This window comes from Labrus bergylta, chromosome 8, assembly GCF_963930695.1.
Source record: "Labrus bergylta chromosome 8, fLabBer1.1, whole genome shotgun sequence".
NCBI lineage: Eukaryota > Metazoa > Chordata > Actinopteri > Labriformes > Labridae > Labrus > Labrus bergylta.
In genome coordinates, this window is record NC_089202.1 from 28920086 (window position 1) to 28938864 (window position 18779).

Consider the following 18779-nt stretch of genomic DNA (forward strand, 5'->3'; position numbering starts at 1 on the left):
TGTCAGAGGAGGATCCATCAGATCCATCCTGTAGATCACCTGTGGACATGTTGTCCTCGGGAGTACCAAACCTCACTGAGAAAACAGCTGATTTAGTGCTGTGTGCTCTAATGTTATTAAACAGAGCTCAATGTTATAACAGCTGATCTGACAGGCACCAAACCTCACTGAGAAATCAGCCGATTTAGTGCTGTGTGCTCTAATGTTATTAAACAGAGCTCAATGTTATAAACAGCTGATCTGACAGGCACCAAACCTCACTGAGAAAACAGCCGATTTAGTGCTGTGTGCTCTAATGTTTTTAAACAGAGCTCAGTGTTATAAACAGCTGATCTGACAGGCACCAAACCTCACTGAGAAAACAGCCGATTTAGTGCTGTGTGCTCTAATGTTTTTAAACAGAGCTCAATGTTATAAACAGCTGATCTGACAGGCACCAAACCTCACTGAGAAATCAGCCGATTTAGTGCTGTGTGCTCTAATGTTATTAAACAGAGCTCAGTGTTATAAACAGCTGATCTGACAGGCACCAAACCTCACTGAGAAAACAGCCGATTTAGTGCTGTGTGCTCTAATGTTTTTAAACAGAGCTCAATGTTATAAACAGCTGATCTGACAGGCACCAAACCTCACTGAGAAAACAGCCGATTTAGTGCTGTGTGCTCTAATGTTATTAAACAGAGCTCAATGTTATAAACAGCTGATCTGACAGGCACCAAACCTCACTGAGAAAACAGCCGATTTAGTGCTGTGTGCTCTACAATACAGAGCTGATTTATTAGCATTATACCTGACAGGTGAATCAGGCAGCTGTTAATAACACAATAACACACAACACACCCAACACAGTTTCCATAGAGCTGTATGGGACACTCTGTGAACATTCAGTCCTGCGCTGTAGTTTTTTTCTGAACAGGTTCTCTTCCTGTCATCCTCGTTCTGCAGTAACATGAGCCGTCATTATAATCACATTCAGCCTGCTGGGGCATGACTTCACCCTGAGCTTTCACTAACTCATGTCAAGTCTGGACAGAGAGTTGATGCTAGATTATCAATGGCGTTTGTTGTGGGAGGGTAATGATTTATTTTGCCTTTTTAATAAGTTTTGCATTAGCACATGTTGGAAAATAATATTTTATGATCACATGCAGTGATGAAGAAGTGAAGGGTTAATCAGAATAAACAAAACTCACACACCATGAATGTTATTTTTCTGTATGTTAGGGCTTGGGAATCGAAACGCTACTTAAGTCACTAATTGAAAAAAGGGATTTAAACATGTTACAAAGTGTTGAGTATTGCACATTAGGGGGAAAAATCTGAGATTTCGAGATTTAAAAAGGACATATTATATACCTTTTTTAATATGTACCTTTAAATATGTAAATGAGCTGTGTCTGACCACGCCCCCTCTCTGGAAGGGCTTGGGTGTACTCGGTGCTTTTTCGCTCCATGTCCTATTGTTTACGATGAGAAGGCAGACTCAGAGGGCAGAACAAACACCTAGCTGTGGGAGTGTCACCCACCTGGGGGAGGGGCTACTGCCCTTTGTGATGTCATGAAGGGAAAATCTCCAAACGGCCTGTTTGAGCACACATTTTCTGAAAAGTGGAGCAGGTGAAAGACGGAGAGGATGAACTTTTCTCATCATTGGGGGGTTCGTAGACGGACTAGAGACACATGTTTGTTTTTTACCAGAATCCCACTGTGACATCACAAGGAGATCAATTTTGAAACTGAGCTTTTTTTTTGTTTTTTTAGTTGTAAGACTTATGCAGACCACAAACAAAGGACTGGATGGGTTTATTTCACATTTTGTGGGTTGGTAGACACACGTTGCCAGGCCGGCTCAAGCTGGGGTGGACTGGTAGTGTCGGTGTTCTCACTGTTTGCTTATGGACTCAGACATAGAGTCTGTTTTCTGACAGGACTTTCCAAGATCAATTCTGGAAGAAATCTCTGAATCAGTTGAGGAAACGGCCGTATGTGTTGAAGTAAACATGTCTGTAAACCTGACCTTAGTGGAAGTGGCCTGCGGTGCTGTGCATTCTGGGATTTGGTGTCTTTCATCCACATGAGCCAAAAAGACACTTTCTGCCTTTTCACAGCCAAGAAGGCTCCAACTTCAAAATGTATTTCACATTTCTACATACATGACCCAATGTCAATACAGGTTCATGTTTCAACGGGTGAAGTATCCCTCTAAGTGATTTGTCAGATTTCCTTTTTAAGCGACCTGTCTCATGTGAAAAGCTTTAAAATGAATGTCAGAACTTTCTTGATGTCAGAAAATTAACTAATAAAAAGAGAGATGAGCCCCATTAATATTAAACTTAAAAAGGTGAATTTGGACTACATTAAAAAAAAACTTTTCTATGTTGATTTTGTAGCAATAGTCATCTAACACTGGCTTTATGAAACTAACTATTCAATTAAAGATAACTGACATTACTAACTATAGTTTTTCAACCAATTTGTTTGCTGTGACGCTCTGCTGAATGTGCTGCAGACAGTGCAGAGAGGATTATAAACTCTGGAGTCAGAGCGCCCTCTGCTGGCAGTCTACATGATGACTCCATCTCTACATCAACCCAAGCATTGTTTGGTGCATTATATGTTCTGTATGTAAGGTTTGCATGTAGGAAAACATTGTGAAACATATCCTCCACCACTGACATATCTGTGATGAATGCAAAACAACTGGCCCCAGTTTGGCCCCCTCAGTAAAAGTGTTGGATTGCTCTGTGGTTTTTTGTTACAGTCAGACCGTGGACCTCCTGATGCAGGAGTCCGGCTGCAGGCTGGAGCATCCGTCTGCCACCAAGTTTCGTAACCACGTCATGGAGGGCGAGTGGGACAAGGTGTGTGTGTGTGTGTGTGTGTGTGTGTGTGTGTGTGCGCTCTGGATTCACACCAAAACATGACAGGAGTCACGCATTCATCAGCTATGAAAGTCATGCATTGTGCTCTGTGTTTGTTCAGGCTGAGAGCGACCTGAACGAGCTGAAGGCGTTGATGCATTCTCCGAGCGCCATCGTGGTGAGTTACAGAAGTAAAAAAAAACTAAATCAAACTCCTGCATGCACTCACAGGTTAGATCGGACTGAAGAACATAAACGAAGCAGAAGTCTCTTTTTTGAGAATTACTTTCTTAAAAGTAACAAAATACTGTGTTACACGTTACACTTAGTGTAACTTAGAGATGTTGAAAACAGGAACGTGTGTAAAACGACTCGCCAATGCGACAGGAAGTGCTTTTATTTTGAAGACACAGGAAAGGCATAATGCAATGTTTTTGTCGCTAGCTTGATGTCATGAAGTCGAGACGACGTGCAGAAGTCCTTGTCAGTGGCGATTCCAGAGATATTTAAAAAGGACATATTATATACCTTTTTTAATATGTACCTTTAAATATGTAAATGAGCTGTGTCTGACCACGCCCCCTTGGGTGTACTTGGGCTTGGGTGTACTCTGGCTTTCTCGCTCCATGTCTTATTGTTTATTGTTTACGGTGAGAAGGCAGACTCAGAGGGCAGAACAAACACCTAGCTGTGGGAGTGTCACCCACCTGGGGGAGGGGCTACTGCCCTTTGTGATGTCATGATGGGGAAATCTCCAAACGGCCTGTTTGAGCACACATTTTCCTTGTCAGTGGCGATTCTAGAGTCTTTGGGGGGGGCCCTCCAACCAAGTTTCACATCGCTATTATTTCTGCCAGGGTCCCCGACGTTCCTCCTCGTCATCTTTTTTTCCTGTTTTTCTCTCCTATAGATGGATAATTCCTCTTCATTTTTCTTTGTTGACTTTCATTCAGAAAATGTGGTTTTCACAGCAATAATGCACACAACACATAGCAGAGCAACACGAGTGAGTGCCTTCAGATGGGGCCCCCTTAGGGAGGTTACGAACTTTCATTGCAGAATTTGCACATTTCTGGGCCGCTGCTTTGATTTAAAGTTTTTCTTTTTGCCTCCCTTTCCCGTTTACAAGCAGCGCCTCTGCTCCATGCAGCTCGCTTGTTCTTTTGTTTTTTTAATCTCAGTTGGTGCTTAAATTTAAGTAGAGATTGTGTTCAAACTAGGCGATGTTTGAACGCAGTGTTGACATGAATCAGTGTCACAGAGAGATCACAGATAATCAGGGAGGGCTGAAATACTAAAGATATAACAGATGGAGCACAATGATTCATAAATGTTTAAAATTACATCTGGCACCAAAAGAACCACACAGATTTTTTTTTTTTTTTTAAAGTGTGTAGGCCGTCTGTTGTCTGGTTAAACATGTGTGCTCACTAACGCCCCCTGCTGGTCCTCCTGTGCAGCGGATGAAGTTCCTGCTCCTGCAGCAGAAGTATCTGGAGTACCTGGAGGACGGGAAGGTTCTGGAGGCGCTGCAGGTCCTCCGAGCAGAACTCACTCCTCTGAAGTACAACACGGAGCGGATCCACATCCTGAGCGGGTCGGTGCGCACACACACACACACACACACACACACGCACACACACACACACGCACACACACACAAGGCTGACACACTCATTTGTGTTTGTTTATATGTTGTTTCCATGGGGACCCTGACTCAGCATCACGTCGAGCATGAGTCAATTACAACAAAAACATCCTGAGGGAGGTTCAGATGACGGTTTGGTCTGATGAACCTCTGAGGAGCATCCACAGTGACTTTAGTATATTAGCATGCAGACCCTGGAGCGCTCTAAAGACACACATAGAGATATACTCAAAGAACTTGACACATAATCTTTCCTCATGACTACAGGTGATTCATCTGTTTAATTTCTTTGAACAATCAGGGTTTACAGTTCAGCTAGAGCAGCAACCAATGAGAAGTGACTTCCTGTTTGTGGAGTGAGCTCAGTCACATTTCTATATCTCGCAGCATAATGTCATTCAACCCTCACCCAGTCCTATAGGGGCAGGAGAGGGGGCTTGATACTCACTCATACTGCCAATCTACGGCAGTTCCTGGCAGTTTACAGGCAGTTATCGGTGTTGACTGTAAATTCCCGTAAAGAGCCGTTAATCTGAACTCCTTCAGTGACGATCACTGCCGAAAATCCTGCTGAAGTTATGATGCTTCAGAAAATCACAAGCTGACTCAACATTGAAGAGAGAGAACAAAAAGCCCACAGCACATTGATGCTAAAAAATCAATCGATTATATAAGTCTGGAGTTTCTTTCTCTTTTATTTCTAGGAGCCAGGGCTTCATGTGTGGTGTGTTGTTTTGTGTGTGTGTGTCTTTGATTTCTGTAACACTGAAGAAAAACAACACAAATCTACTAAACATGTCTGACTTACAAAAGCCTGAACACAATCGTCAGAAGTAACTAATCCAATTAATTCACATTCATACGCTGCCAACGAAGCAGCGGGAGCAACTTGGGGTTAAGTGTCTTGCCCAACGACGCATCAGACATGTGGCTGCAAGAGCTGGGGATCGAACCCTCGACCTTTCAGTTACCCACTGAGCACAGCTGGCCAGATAAATAGTGATAAATAACCTACTTCACAGGCCACACCTACTGTTAACTACTCTGATGGATCTAAACTGAGCAGGGATCAGAACAATAAGTGATCATTGTATCGTGTGTGTGTGTGTGTGTTGCAGGTACTTGATGTGTAGTCATGCAGAGGACCTGAGAGTTAAAGCGGAGTGGGAGGGAAAAGGCACGACGTCCCGGACGAAGCTGCTGGACCGACTCCAGAGTGAGTAAACACTGACTCACACTCTTCACTGTACACACATCACACACTCTTTTGTTCTCTTACTGTCACTGTGTGTCTGTGAAAGTGTGTTACACTGTGTGTCTGTGAAAGTGTGTTACACTGTGTGTATGTGAAAGTGTGTTACACTGTGTGTATGTGAAAGTGTGTTACACTGTGTGTCTGTGAAAGTGTGTTACACTGTGTGTATGTGAAAGTGTGTTACACTGTGTGTCTGTGAAAGTGTGTTACACTGTGTGTCTGTGAAAGTGTGTTACACTGTGTGTCTCTGCACTGTCCAGAGTTGTCACGATACCACAGTTTTTAAAAACTCCGATATGATACTAGTACAAGTCAAAAGATATGAACAGCTGTGTCGGTACCACGGCAACAAGAGCAGAAGTCCAAGGCGCCCCGATGCTGGGTCATGTTGTTTTTAATGACCTCAAACTGCAGACAAACTCCTGCACTCTGTCTTCATCATTTCACAAATACTTTATGACCCTGCACTCAACCCTGCCTGCTAATGATTATCTGACAAGTTACAAATATTTCACCACCTCCAACAACCTCTCTGAACTTCTGCTTCCTCTTAAAATCTGGGTCTAAATGTAGCAGTGGTGTGTCACTCCTCATTTCCTCTCCTAACTCCGCCCCCTCTCTGCAGCGTACCTGCCTCCGTCCGTCATGCTGCCCCCACGCCGCCTGCAGACTCTGCTGAAGCAGGCGGTGGAGCTGCAGAGGGACCGCTGCCTCTACCACAACACCAAGCTGGACGGGGGTCTGGACTCTGTGTCCCTGCTGCTGGACCACGCCTGCAGCCGGTGAGGACCGCAGCACACCTTTAAGCTAAGAAGAATGTTAAACTTTGACACCATTCTAGTGAAAATCCAACCATAAGGCAAAAATATAATATTGATTTTAATAGCTAGAGTAGCAGACACACTCCTGCAGTTTTTTGTTTTTTTAAAGCTTTTGAAACAATGATGATTTGATAACAGAGGTTGTGTCCTTTGTTTGAATGCAGTCCTCCGTTTCTGTAACTTTTGATATCACAGAGTTTCTAAAGATTGGATCTGGGTTTTGTCCACAACCTCACAATTCAATTTCGAGTTCGATTCATTGGGTCACGATTCCATATCGATCAATATGTTTCTATATCAATTTAATAATATGCATAGATGACATGAATACCCTGATAACTCATCACAGTACCTTTTTTTTATATTTTTTAAATATTTATGTGTGCATTGGTTTGGTATTGGTTTGGAACAAACTGACTCAAAAGTGTGTTTTATCTTTGTATTACTTTATACATTATCTTTAATTTTAAAAAAAAGAATAAAACATTAAAGTACAGTATGATTTAAAGTGCACAATTGTGCCTGACCTGAATTCCCTGCACCCACAGTGCCCCCAGTGGACAGGGGCGTCATTGCAATGAAAAATCGATCTTAGGATTTCCCTGAATCAATATTGAATTGGGAAAAATTAAAATTGCAATGCATTGATGAATGGATATTTTTAACCAGCCCTACTGAAGATACCAAAGTATCAAACATTTGAACAACCTCGCTCATACAGGCGGATATTTCTACATTAAACAAATAATGTTTGATTGTTTTTACAGACTGTGTGGCTTAGAAACTGCCCAAAAATGTGTGTACAATCACTATTTATTCCATTTCTTATGCCCTCTATCACATGTGTAGCATAAAATCAGCTCACATTAGAGTCTGCAACAACCATGAAACCATTGAAACGACCTGGGACTTGTGGTCAGAGGAAAGTCCAGGATGGGTAACAGCCCTGAGGCAGACTGAGCTTTAGATCTCATGTGAGTGTGTTTCTGTCGTGCAGGAAACAGTTCCCGTGTTACACCCAGCAGATCCTCACTGAACACTGTAACGAGGTCTGGTTCTGCAAGTTCTCCAACGACGGCACCAAACTGGCCACCGGCTCCAAAGATACCACGGTGATCGTGTGGCAAGTCGACCCGGTAACCAGTCACGACATCATCATCATCATCATCACAGCAGCAGACAGAGTTGTGGGAAAGTCAATGTGTTAGTGACGTGTGTGTGTGTGTGTCTGTGTGTCTGTGTGTGTGTGTGTAGGAGACCCAGCAGCTGAAGCTGATGAAGACTCTGGAGGGTCACGCGTACGGGGTTTCCTACCTGGCGTGGAGTCCTGATGACATGTACCTGATCGCCTGCGGACCTGATGACTGCTCAGAGCTGTGGCTGTGGAACGTTCAGGTACGACATCTCTCACTTCCTCATTCTCTTAAAGGGATACTTCACCAGCTGAAACATGAACCTGTACTGACATTGGGTCATATATGTAGTAGAAATATGAAATGGTGCCTTCTTGACCGAGAAAAGGCAGAAAGTGTCTTTTTGGCTCATGTGGATGAAAGACAACAACTCCCAGAATGCACAGCACCGCAGGCCACTCAATTAGCCTCAACTGCTCGTCGCTATATTGCGGCTCATAGAGATAATATCTGATTGAAGCACAAGACCTTCAAAATCCCCTTCATCCACTTCAGTTTGAAGTTGAAACATACTTTTATCATACTTTAGTTCTTCTCAACTTTCTCCATAGAGCCTGTTAGCAAAGCTTCCAAGCAATATGGCGGACATTAAGTTTAGATTCTGGGAGTGAGGTCCCACCCACTGATCTGTGATTGGTCTGTAGCTTCAGTGGGCCCTAACCCTAACCCTAACCCTAACCCTAACCCTACCCCATGGGCAGGTTGAAAACATGAGGAACTAGCATTGTAGTTTCACCCCCTCTAACCACAACAGCCTCCGATGATGCAAAATGGCGATTTTTGAGCTTTCCCGTCTCAGGGGAAATTGAGGGCGGGATGCACGACCATTCAAAAATACTACCAGGTTATGATAAAATGCTTAAAGTCTTTATATGCGATTTTTTACACTTAAATATAATATAAATCAAGTAAATCCTCTGAAAATAACTCTGTGAGTCATGACTGTCTACAATGGGTGTAACACCCGAGTCCCACTGTCTGTGATGTTTTCAGAGTTTTCAGAGTCCTATCTTCACTTTGTTTACATCGCCCAGACGGCCGGCTGACTCCTCCCCTCGTGTATAAAAGTTGTTTAATTGAGGGACTAGAGAAAAGAAGAATAACATACTGTACTCACTGCTTAACTGTGTTTCTAGATCACGCTCATTTCAGGTAAATTTACATGCAGTGTGAAGATACCAGCATAATAAAGATCACTAGCATTAGCATGCTAACACAACAATGCAGCGCAAGTTGTTTTGGTTTCATGCTGGTGCTCAAGGGCGACATCTGCTGGATCAAAAAATCGCATATAAAGCCTTTAATGAAAATGGGTGAGGTATCCCTTTTGTGAATGACAGCTTGCAGTCAAATCACATCATCATCTTCATCATCTTCATCACGTGTGTGCTGAGGCAGCAGCGAGCGTTGTGCTGGACTCTGTAACACTTCTCAAAGGGAGAATCTATCACACACACACACACACACACACACACACACACAGGAAATAGAAGAATAGGACACGTTGTGACATGAACAAAGTTTACCGCCTCCAGATATGTTTGTATAGATTTTTCCTTTCAGACAACACAGCACATCCATACGACACTTAGTGGAAAACAAACAAACATCGACACAGAGGCAGTTGTATAAAATGCAGAACTTCACTTTAGGTGATGAATGAATGATCAGGACTTCTCTGTTCTGTGGTCTCATTCAGCATGGCGGGGCGTTGAACGTCACTTTAACACAGCTTATAAAGGGTTTCCATGTTTTCTCAAATTTACCAGAAGAGCCATGTGTTGTGAATCTCAGTGTTTCAAGCTTGATGGTGATTGGATGTGAGGTTAATTGTGGTGTTTTTTTTTACTGGTACAAAAGGGTTAGAAAGTAAAATAGATTTCTTCAAGGCGAGTTTATTTATGTCGCACATTTCAACAACAAGGCAATTCAAAGTGCTTCACACAAGACATCAAAAGCATCATGACAGAGGAAAGAAAAGAAACATTAAAATAGAACATTAAAAAATCACTGAAATGATTAAATCTGAACATATGTTCAAATAAAAATAATTCAAATGAAATTAATTGAAATAAATGAAGTAAAAATGTAAAAAGAGTTAAAAGTTACAGTGCAGAGTTAAAGTTTAAAATCTTATTAAAATTGTTTAATGAAAAGTAAACAGGTGTGACCTCGATTTAAAAGAGCTGAGAGTTTCAGCAGACCTGCAGTTTTCTGGGAGTTTGTTCCAGATATAGGGAGCATAGAAACTGAACGCTGCTTCAGTCTGTGGTCAGGCGGGCGGGTGGTGCAGTTGACGAGGATGGCGGTACTTGTTGCACTCTAAAATTATTAGAATCTGTGGGTTGTGCGGCAACAACCAGCGTCTCCATGACAACCAGCCGTCACACACTCTGCACAAACTGTTGTAAAAACGACCATCTGTGTCTCACTGCTGACTGTTCCACTCACACGCTCAACCTTCATCAGCTCCTGCAGCCTCGGATTCACATGTTTTCTTTTCAGCATCCTCCTCCACATCCTCTTCCTCCTCCTCTTCCTCCTCTTCCTCCTCCACATCCTCTTCCTCCTCCTCTTCATTCTTAAGGATTCAAGCGTAGTTGTTGTTGTGGTGTGAGAAATCAAGGACAGAATCTCTCTGTGTGAAATAAACTTCAGTTAGAGGCCCGAACGCAAAAAAATCAATCTCCAGTTTGCTCATTCACTCCCGTAACAAACACGTTATCTCAGTGTGCAGTAGAGTGTGATGTGTGTGTGTGTGTGTTGTTGTGCAGACGGGGGAGCTGCGTACAAAGATGAGTCAGTCTCACGAGGACAGTCTGACCAGCGTGGCGTGGAACCCCGATGGCAAACGCTTCGTCACCGGAGGACAGAGAGGACAGTTCTACCAGTGTGTGAGTATCTCTCTCTGTGTGTGTGACCATCTGCATGTATGTGTGTGTGTGTATCTTTAACTCTACTCACAGGTTCTAAGCATTAAACACAGAACAATGTCTCCTGAAGCTTCAGTCAGATTTATCTGATGAAAGGGTTTGCATGTTTCTATGTGTCTGTTCACTCTGTTGATTTAGTGCCCTCAGGTCAGACAGGGGCCAACAGGAGCTCCCTCTGCCTGCAGAGAGGGGACACTGGGGGGGTGGAGGGGGGTTACAGGTGTTATCAGTAGTGTTGTAGTCAAGACCCAGTCAGGACGAGGCTGTGTGCTGGACATTTCTGTTATCAATGCAAAAGAAAGGAGTCAATAAATGTCTTTGTTTAGTTTAATTCTTCAGAGGGTCAATACAGTCTGAAGGAAAGCTCAACGTAATCACAATGTGTTCGGGTTTTTATACACATGCTTTACAGAAAAACCTTTGTCATACATTTCAACACATCGCACAACAGTAATGTCAAGGGAACTTCAAGTCTCGGTATCTTTGATATTTTCGCTATTTGTGAGAAACCTTCATGCACGCGGTGTAGACAAAACAAGAGTATTACTTATTCTATTATTGTTGCATTTCTCACGGTCTCGAGACCGGTAAATTTTGAGGACTAGAACGAGAGTAATCAGGACTTACTCAAGAATATTTGACCTTAAACTGTCATGTTTTTAAGGTTTAATCAATCAGTCAACATGCGGCATATGCGCCTCAAAACACTCAGTAACATTTATAGGATAATACACAACAAGCAAATAAATGCAGACAGATGAGCATGATAATATTAAACAGTTTACCAATTTAAAAAATCTGCCTATAAAAAAGGATAAAATGATCCGTGTTAAATTGTTGCTACATCTGTGTCCTCCTGACTCCAGGACCTTGATGGGAACCTGCTGGACTCGTGGGAGGGGGTCCGAGTGCAGTGTCTGTGGTGTCTGAATGACGGCCGGACCGTCCTGGCATCAGACACACACCAACGCATCAGAGGGTACAACTTTGAGGACCTGACTGACAGAAACATGTGAGTGTCGACCGTGACCGGGCTCGAGAGCAACAGAACCCTTTGTTCCTGATTTTTTTTTGTCTCACGGTACACCTGTATTAAACCTGTCTCACAGGTGTGGGTGGTTTAGTGACAGAGCAGTGTGTGCTTCTCATATTGCAGCAGAGTTTGTTCCTCCTATTGAGGGTTTTCTGTTTTGTCGTTGTAGCGTGCAGGAGGATCATCCCATCATGTCGTTCACCGTTTCTAAAAACGGACGGTTAGCTCTGCTCAACGTGGCCACTCAGGTGAACTGCAGATTATCCTTTAAAAAAACACTTTTTATCCTTTTTAAAAAAAACTTTTATCTGAACCTCACCTGGTTTTATAGCTCAGAATTAGTAACATCTGTGTGTGTTTGTGTGTGTGTGTGTTTGTGCAGGGAGTTCACCTGTGGGACCTGCAGGACCGGGTGCTGGTGAGGAAGTACCAAGGGGTGACCCAGGGCTTCTACACCATCCACTCCTGCTTCGGAGGACACAACGAGGACTTCATAGCCAGTGGCAGTGAAGGTTAGACGACACGGTGTTTGAAACACTCAGAGACAGCAGACAGATCAGAATGAAGGGGGATGTATGTCTCTTTAATCGCATACGAATGTAAATGTAGCAGCTGTGGGATGAACCAGGTACAGACAGTCACTTTTTAGCAACATATGAAAAAATGAATACCAGATCTCCTGAAACACATTTGTTGTTATGAGCTCCAGAAGTTAAAAACAAAAAGTCATTCAGCTGACACTTGTTACAGTTTGAGGCTACACTACAGAGATTCATAGATTATCAAATAGATAACTTGGCTGATTAATAAATTAATGTACATTAAAACTGTTTATGGGTAATCCCGGGTCACAGGGGTTAGCAGTAGAGGGGATGCACACAAAGTGTTTAACTGCTTTAAAGTAAACACTGGCAGATTATTCTGATCCCTTTTGGTGTCTCCTGTCAGACCACAAAGTGTACATCTGGCACCGGCGCAGTGAGCTGCCCATCGCCGAGCTGACCGGTCACACACGTACCGTCAACTGTGTGAGCTGGAACCCCGTCCTGCCTGGACTACTGGCCAGCGCCTCAGATGACGGGACCGTCCGGATCTGGGGACCCGCCCCCTTCCTGGACGTCCAGGATGCAGATGGGCTCACTGGTATGAAACACTATCAACAGTCATAGTATTAATGTTGCACGTCAGGAAATGCTGAAAAGGTCGGTCATTGTGTAAATGGTTCTGAACATTTCTTTCGCTGGTTGTTCGCTGGTGTACTTGGAGGATGTCTTCCTTAGTTTTTATGTTTCTTTGGGGAGTTTTCCCCCTATTGACAAAAAGGACAAAATGACTGCTATAAGTAGGAGAGGACATATTAAGGCTAACCCAACAAGACAAAAGAGTGCAAAAACTGAAGTCTAAGCCTGTAGCAGCCTATAGCAGCCTATAGCAGCCTATAGCAGCATAACTAGGAGCTGGTCCATGCCTGAGCCAGTCCTAACTATAAGCTTTATCATAAAAGAAAGTTTTAAGCCTACTATTAAAAGTACAGAGAGTGTCTGCGTCCTGAACCCTGACTGGTAGATGACTCCAAAGGAGAGCCGCCTGATAACTAAAAGCTCTACCTCCCATACTACACTTACAGACTTTAGGTACCACAAGCAGGCCTACATCCAGGGAATGTAATGTTCTAGATGGGGTAATACTATGGGCTTTATAAGATAAGATGGTTCCTGACCATTAAGAGCTTTGTAAGTAAGAAGAAGAATTTTTAATTCTGTTCTAGTTTTTATAGAGAGCCAGTACAGAGAAGCCAATACTGGAGTAATGTGATCCTCCTAGTTCTAGTCAATACACGAGCTGCAGTATTTTGGACTAGTTGAAGAGTCTTTGATGAATTATTAATACAGCCTGATATAAGGGAATTACAATCATTCAACCTAGAATTATGAAATGCATGAACTAGTTTTTCTGTATCTTCGGAGACAGCATGTGCCTGTTTGTTGCCATGTTGTGAAGGTGGAAAAGGCTGTCCTTGAAATGTGTTGTATATGAAGGTTGAAGAACATTTCCTGATCATATTGAACTCCAAGATTGCGGTACTGAATGCCAGGCTGATGCAATCTAGGACAGTTACATCATTAGAAAATGTTTCTCTGAGGTTTTTAGGGCCAATAACGATAACGTCAATCTTCTCTGAGAAAAGTAGGGACGATTTCCGGTTATCCAGGTCATGATGCCCTTAATGTATGCTTCTTATTTAGTTAGCGGACTGGTGTTTTCAGGCTTCACTGATAAGAATAATTGTTGGTCTTCTGCATAACAATTAAAATCTAAGGAGTGTTACTCAAAATAGTACTTAGAAGGTGCTTCTATAAGGGGAAAGGAATTGGTCCAAGTACAGAACCCTGTGGAACTCCATGCCTTAATTTGGTGTGCAGAACTAATCATTAAGATGAAATATTGATTATGATGATGGAAGTTTGTGTGTGTGTTTGTTTGTTTTTGTTCTGTTAGAATGTTGCAGCATGGACAGCTGATGATCTGTTGCCGTGGTGACCCTGAGGAGCATTAAGACTCTATAAACACTTGAAATGATGCAGCGGGGAAGGCTTTGGTGATTCGACAGCTGCCTCCTGGGGGCAGGGTCTGTGGTGCTGCATGTGCGGCCAGGTGAAGCTGGGCTCCACCTCCAGCGTCTGACCCACCCGTCCTCCTGTGTGAACCCTCAGCCCCCTCACAGGCCACCCTCCTCCTCCTCTTATTTATTATCAGCTACATAATTTATTGATGAGTAGTTCACTGACTGGGAGATCTGTGTTCTGTCTCCAGTCTGAAGAGCTGTTCCCTTCTCTGAACCTTTTAAGAGATTTTATCAACAGGAACATTGGATGGATGTTACACCACCTTGAAGAGTATCTTCTTAATGCAAAAGATGACGTTATCTTGTCCTTTTTTTAGTGCAGAATAAGAGTTTTATTCTTTTTTCCTTCAGCTTCTAGTCAGAGACAGATTAGTATTTGATGAGCATGTTGCAAAGGACGATGTGTCCGATGGCTTTCTGGTGTTTTACACTTGCAGTTAGTCTATAGTCTGTAGTGTGATGCATGGTTAGCTGACCGTGAGCAGCAGCCTATGTATGGAATGAAGTTTTAAGGTTTTATCAGTCGGTCCTCACCTGTGCACATCTGAGTGTATTTTTTCTTCTTGCTTTCACATCTTTGATCCCTCTTTATGTGTCCTCTGCACTCAAACAGCAGACTTCATATGAAATGCATTGCTTTGGTTTAGTTGTTACATGTTGAAAAAGTTTATTTATTACATTACTTTTCTTTTTTGTTTTTTACTTTGAGTGGAGCTGTTACATTAAAGGGCACACTCCCCGATGTCCACTGTGCACACTAAACAAAACCCCGCTCAGAGCTGAAATACTTTAAAGTTAAGACTGGTGTTTTCTCTGTGCTTAAATATGGTCAACAAATCCCATGGGGAAAAAAAACAGAACCACAGTTTGTCTGTATGTTTTTCATTACATTCTCACCTTTAATGAACAGAAGAGTATTTGCTCCAAGTGTAGGCACATGAAGGGAGATGAAGTTCAGAAAGGCAAGAATAAAGTCTGAATTTTGGCGGACTAGCTTTCTCTATCTGTTGCAGGTTTGATTTAAAAAAATAAAGGAGAGGAATACTTTTTACCTTTTCACTTTATTTTTCTCAAAATGCAAAGTCAAATGCCAAATCTGTTCTGTGCCATTTGTTTCTTCTGTCAGCCAACCAATCACTTTTTATATGTAAAGCAACCATTCATAACAAATGAAGATGTAACTTTGATTAAAAAAAAAACACACCTCAGATATATACTGTAATGTTTAAAAAGAAGTTTAATAATTCTTTAAAAGCGGCTTTTATCAATCATGATGAAATATGGGCATTTATTGGGGATTATTTTCAGCGTCGGATGAATCTGCATGTGGATTTGCTGACTGTAAAAATGATTCAAGAAAACAGCAGACTTCACTTTATAAGAGGAGTGACTGAAACAAGTTATCGGTAAAGAAGACACACTGGCAGTTCAAAGTGGGGTTTTTTGGGGTATGCATCATAGACTGTATATGAGGAATGGATGTAGCCACAATGATGTCATCATTAATTTGTAGACTAACATTTGAAGCCTCCAGTTTGGGATGCTGGAAGAGACCATATTTGGACCAGAATGGGGAGGTGGAGATGAGTGAGGGGTCAGCAAACACTGTAACTGTAAATGCTTCTTTTTTTTTGCGACTGCGCTTTTCAAAAACAGGCTTTGAAAAGTACTTACCTTCAGAAATAGACCGCCTTCTCCTCAGAGTGATCAACCTAACACTGAATAAAACAGTTTTTCAGGTCGTCATGGTACTGCCTTGTCACTCACATGTAGCTAAGCCTTAAATCCTCCCTCGCTTTCTGACTCTAAATGGGATCATAATTCACAAAATGAGCATCACGTTGTACTAAAGAAAACTTGAAACTACAAAATGAGACAACAAAGTTATTAGGAAAATGTTCACTGAGGGAAAAAATCAACTGGAAAGTCGGAGCATTTTTTCATAGACTTCTATGGAATCAGGCTTTTTTTTTAATCCAGAAGGGTTGGTCATTAGAAAGAGCGTGGGTTTGAGGTTCAGACCACTTCTAATATACAGTCTATGTGCAGGCCATGATAACAGTTCAGAATGATGGGATGTGTTTTTCTCACAGGTGGTAACATGTTTGTACGCAGGTGTAACATACAGGTATAATGAACTTGTACAAAGTGTTTCCTTTCAGAGTAAAAGAACAATGTTGCCTGACATGCTGTTCTGTGTATATGTGCTGTATTTCACTATGTCATGGCGTGTATGATGTACACCTGGCAGACAGGACGACGTGTGTGTGTGTCAGGGTTCCCACGTCCTGCTTTTTACAACTCACAGCTTTGTACCAAAACGTCTGACTGCACTGATAATGTCACATCACACTGACGATGTGACACGACACCCTATTAATTAACATGTAACCACCATGACGTAACATGAAACATTTACAAAGTATCATGTTGTACTAATGGTTAACATGTAACACTGACGATTTAACAGGTTACACTAATACTATACATGCAACGATAACGATATAGCATGTAAGACTGACAAAATAACATGTAACACTGATGATTTAACATGTAACAATGATGATGTCACATATTACATTGTAGAGGTAATTATAAGTGAAACATATTAATTATTTGTGTAACATGTAACACTGACGTTGTAACATGTAACACTTCACCGTACACTTACGATTAACCTCTAACACTGATGATGAGACGAGAAACAAAGAGGTAACATGTAACACTAATACTTTAGTGCAACAATAATGATGTAACATGTAAGACTGACAAAATAACATGTAACACTAATGTTGTAACATGTAACACTGATGATGTAACATGTAACACTTCACCGTACACTTACGATTAACCTCTAACACTGATGATGAGACGAGAAACAAAGAGGTAACATGTAACACTAATACTTTAGTGCAACAATAATGATGTAACATGTAAGACTGACAAAATAACATGTAACACTAATGTTGTAACATGTAACACTGATGATGTAACATGTAACACTTCACCGTACACTTACGATTAACCTCTAACACTGATGATGAGATGAGTAACAAAGAGGTAACATGTAACACTGATGATGTAACATGTTACACTAATACTTTAGTGCAATGATAATGATGTAACATGTAAGACTGACAAAATAACATGTAACACTGATGTTGTAACATGTAACACTGATGATGTAACATGTAACACTAATGATGTAACACTGATGTTGTAACATGTAACACTCATGTTGTAACATGTAACACTGATGATGTAACATGTAACACTGATGATGCCAGATGTTACACTCATGATGAAACATGTAACACTGATGTTGTAACATGTTACAAAGAGGTAACATGTTGATTAGCATCTAACACTGATCGTTAAACATGTAACAATGAAGGGGTAACGTTACATTGATAATTAACACGTAACACTGATCATGTAACATGTCACACTGATGATGTAACATGTTGATTAGCATCTAATTCTGATCGTTAAACATGTAACGATGAAGGGGTAACGTTACATTGATAATTAACTAGTAACACTGATGATGCAAGATGTTACACTGAGGGTGTAACTCAAAACAATTTTAGACTCATACATTTCAGACCGCTCATTTCCTGCTTCCGCTGATTCTGTTTCCGTTTTTATTTTCAAGTTAATTCTCCTAAATCTCTGCAGGACTGTCAGTGGGAACCCTGCTCATCTGCCTGAACATCGTAGCCATCACAGACACACATGCTAGTGCTCCACAACAATAGATGTCACACACACACACAGACACACACACTGATGTCACAGATGTGGTGTTTCTAGTTTCTGCTTCTGTGATTTCCTTTAGTTCGAGTATTTCCGGCTTCTTCTCTTCTTTTCTTCTCGCTGTAAGAAGCCAAAGTAGGAACTCTGTTTGCTTGCAGGCAGTTTTCTGCCACAAACCGTTTTATATTTTAAATGTGTTATTAAAGAAGTGATTGTACTGTTCTGTATCGTTCTGTAGGACAAGTGTTATGTATGCATATTTTAAATAAAGCATTCAGGGGTTCAAAACGTCCTTTACTTTGAAATGTTGTGACTTTATGCTGAGCACAGGATGTTTGTTTATGATGTTTATGAAGCGTGTCTTTCTTTCAGTTTGACTTCAGTGAGCCGCCTCACACAAACCATCAGAGGTCAGGTCATCAGCGTGACGCAGGTCAGAACTTAAAATAACATCAACTTAAATCAAATAAGTGAACCAGGATCAGTGTTTTGGGGTGGCCAATCAGATTTCTGCAGGTTGCTCCCTCTGACTCCGCCCCTGCATTTGATGTTTTTCTGTATTTGACCTTATAAGCAATAGTCTTTGCGGTGTGTTCTAGTGCAACTTTGAGCCAAGACAAAAGGCAGACTTTGCCTTACGTTTAGACAAAGAG

General features: G+C 41.8%; 1 protein-coding gene across 1 annotated transcript in view; it reads left to right on the plus strand.

Annotated features, from left to right (window-relative positions):
- The window catches only part of wdr26a (WD repeat domain 26a), a gene marked incomplete in the record, with an annotated part of 18904 nt that extends 486 nt beyond the window's left edge, over positions 1–18418 (plus strand). The window contains 13 exon segments of the mRNA XM_065958283.1: positions 2762–2861; positions 2983–3039; positions 4322–4458; positions 5628–5725; positions 6390–6546; positions 7583–7721; positions 7840–7980; positions 10553–10672; positions 11578–11723; positions 11914–11992; positions 12127–12256; positions 12693–12887; positions 14244–18418. Coding sequence (XP_065814355.1) covers positions 2762–2861; positions 2983–3039; positions 4322–4458; positions 5628–5725; positions 6390–6546; positions 7583–7721; positions 7840–7980; positions 10553–10672; positions 11578–11723; positions 11914–11992; positions 12127–12256; positions 12693–12887; positions 14244–14266 — 1522 coding nt within the window.
- Between the last annotated feature and the right edge of the window lie 361 nt (positions 18419–18779).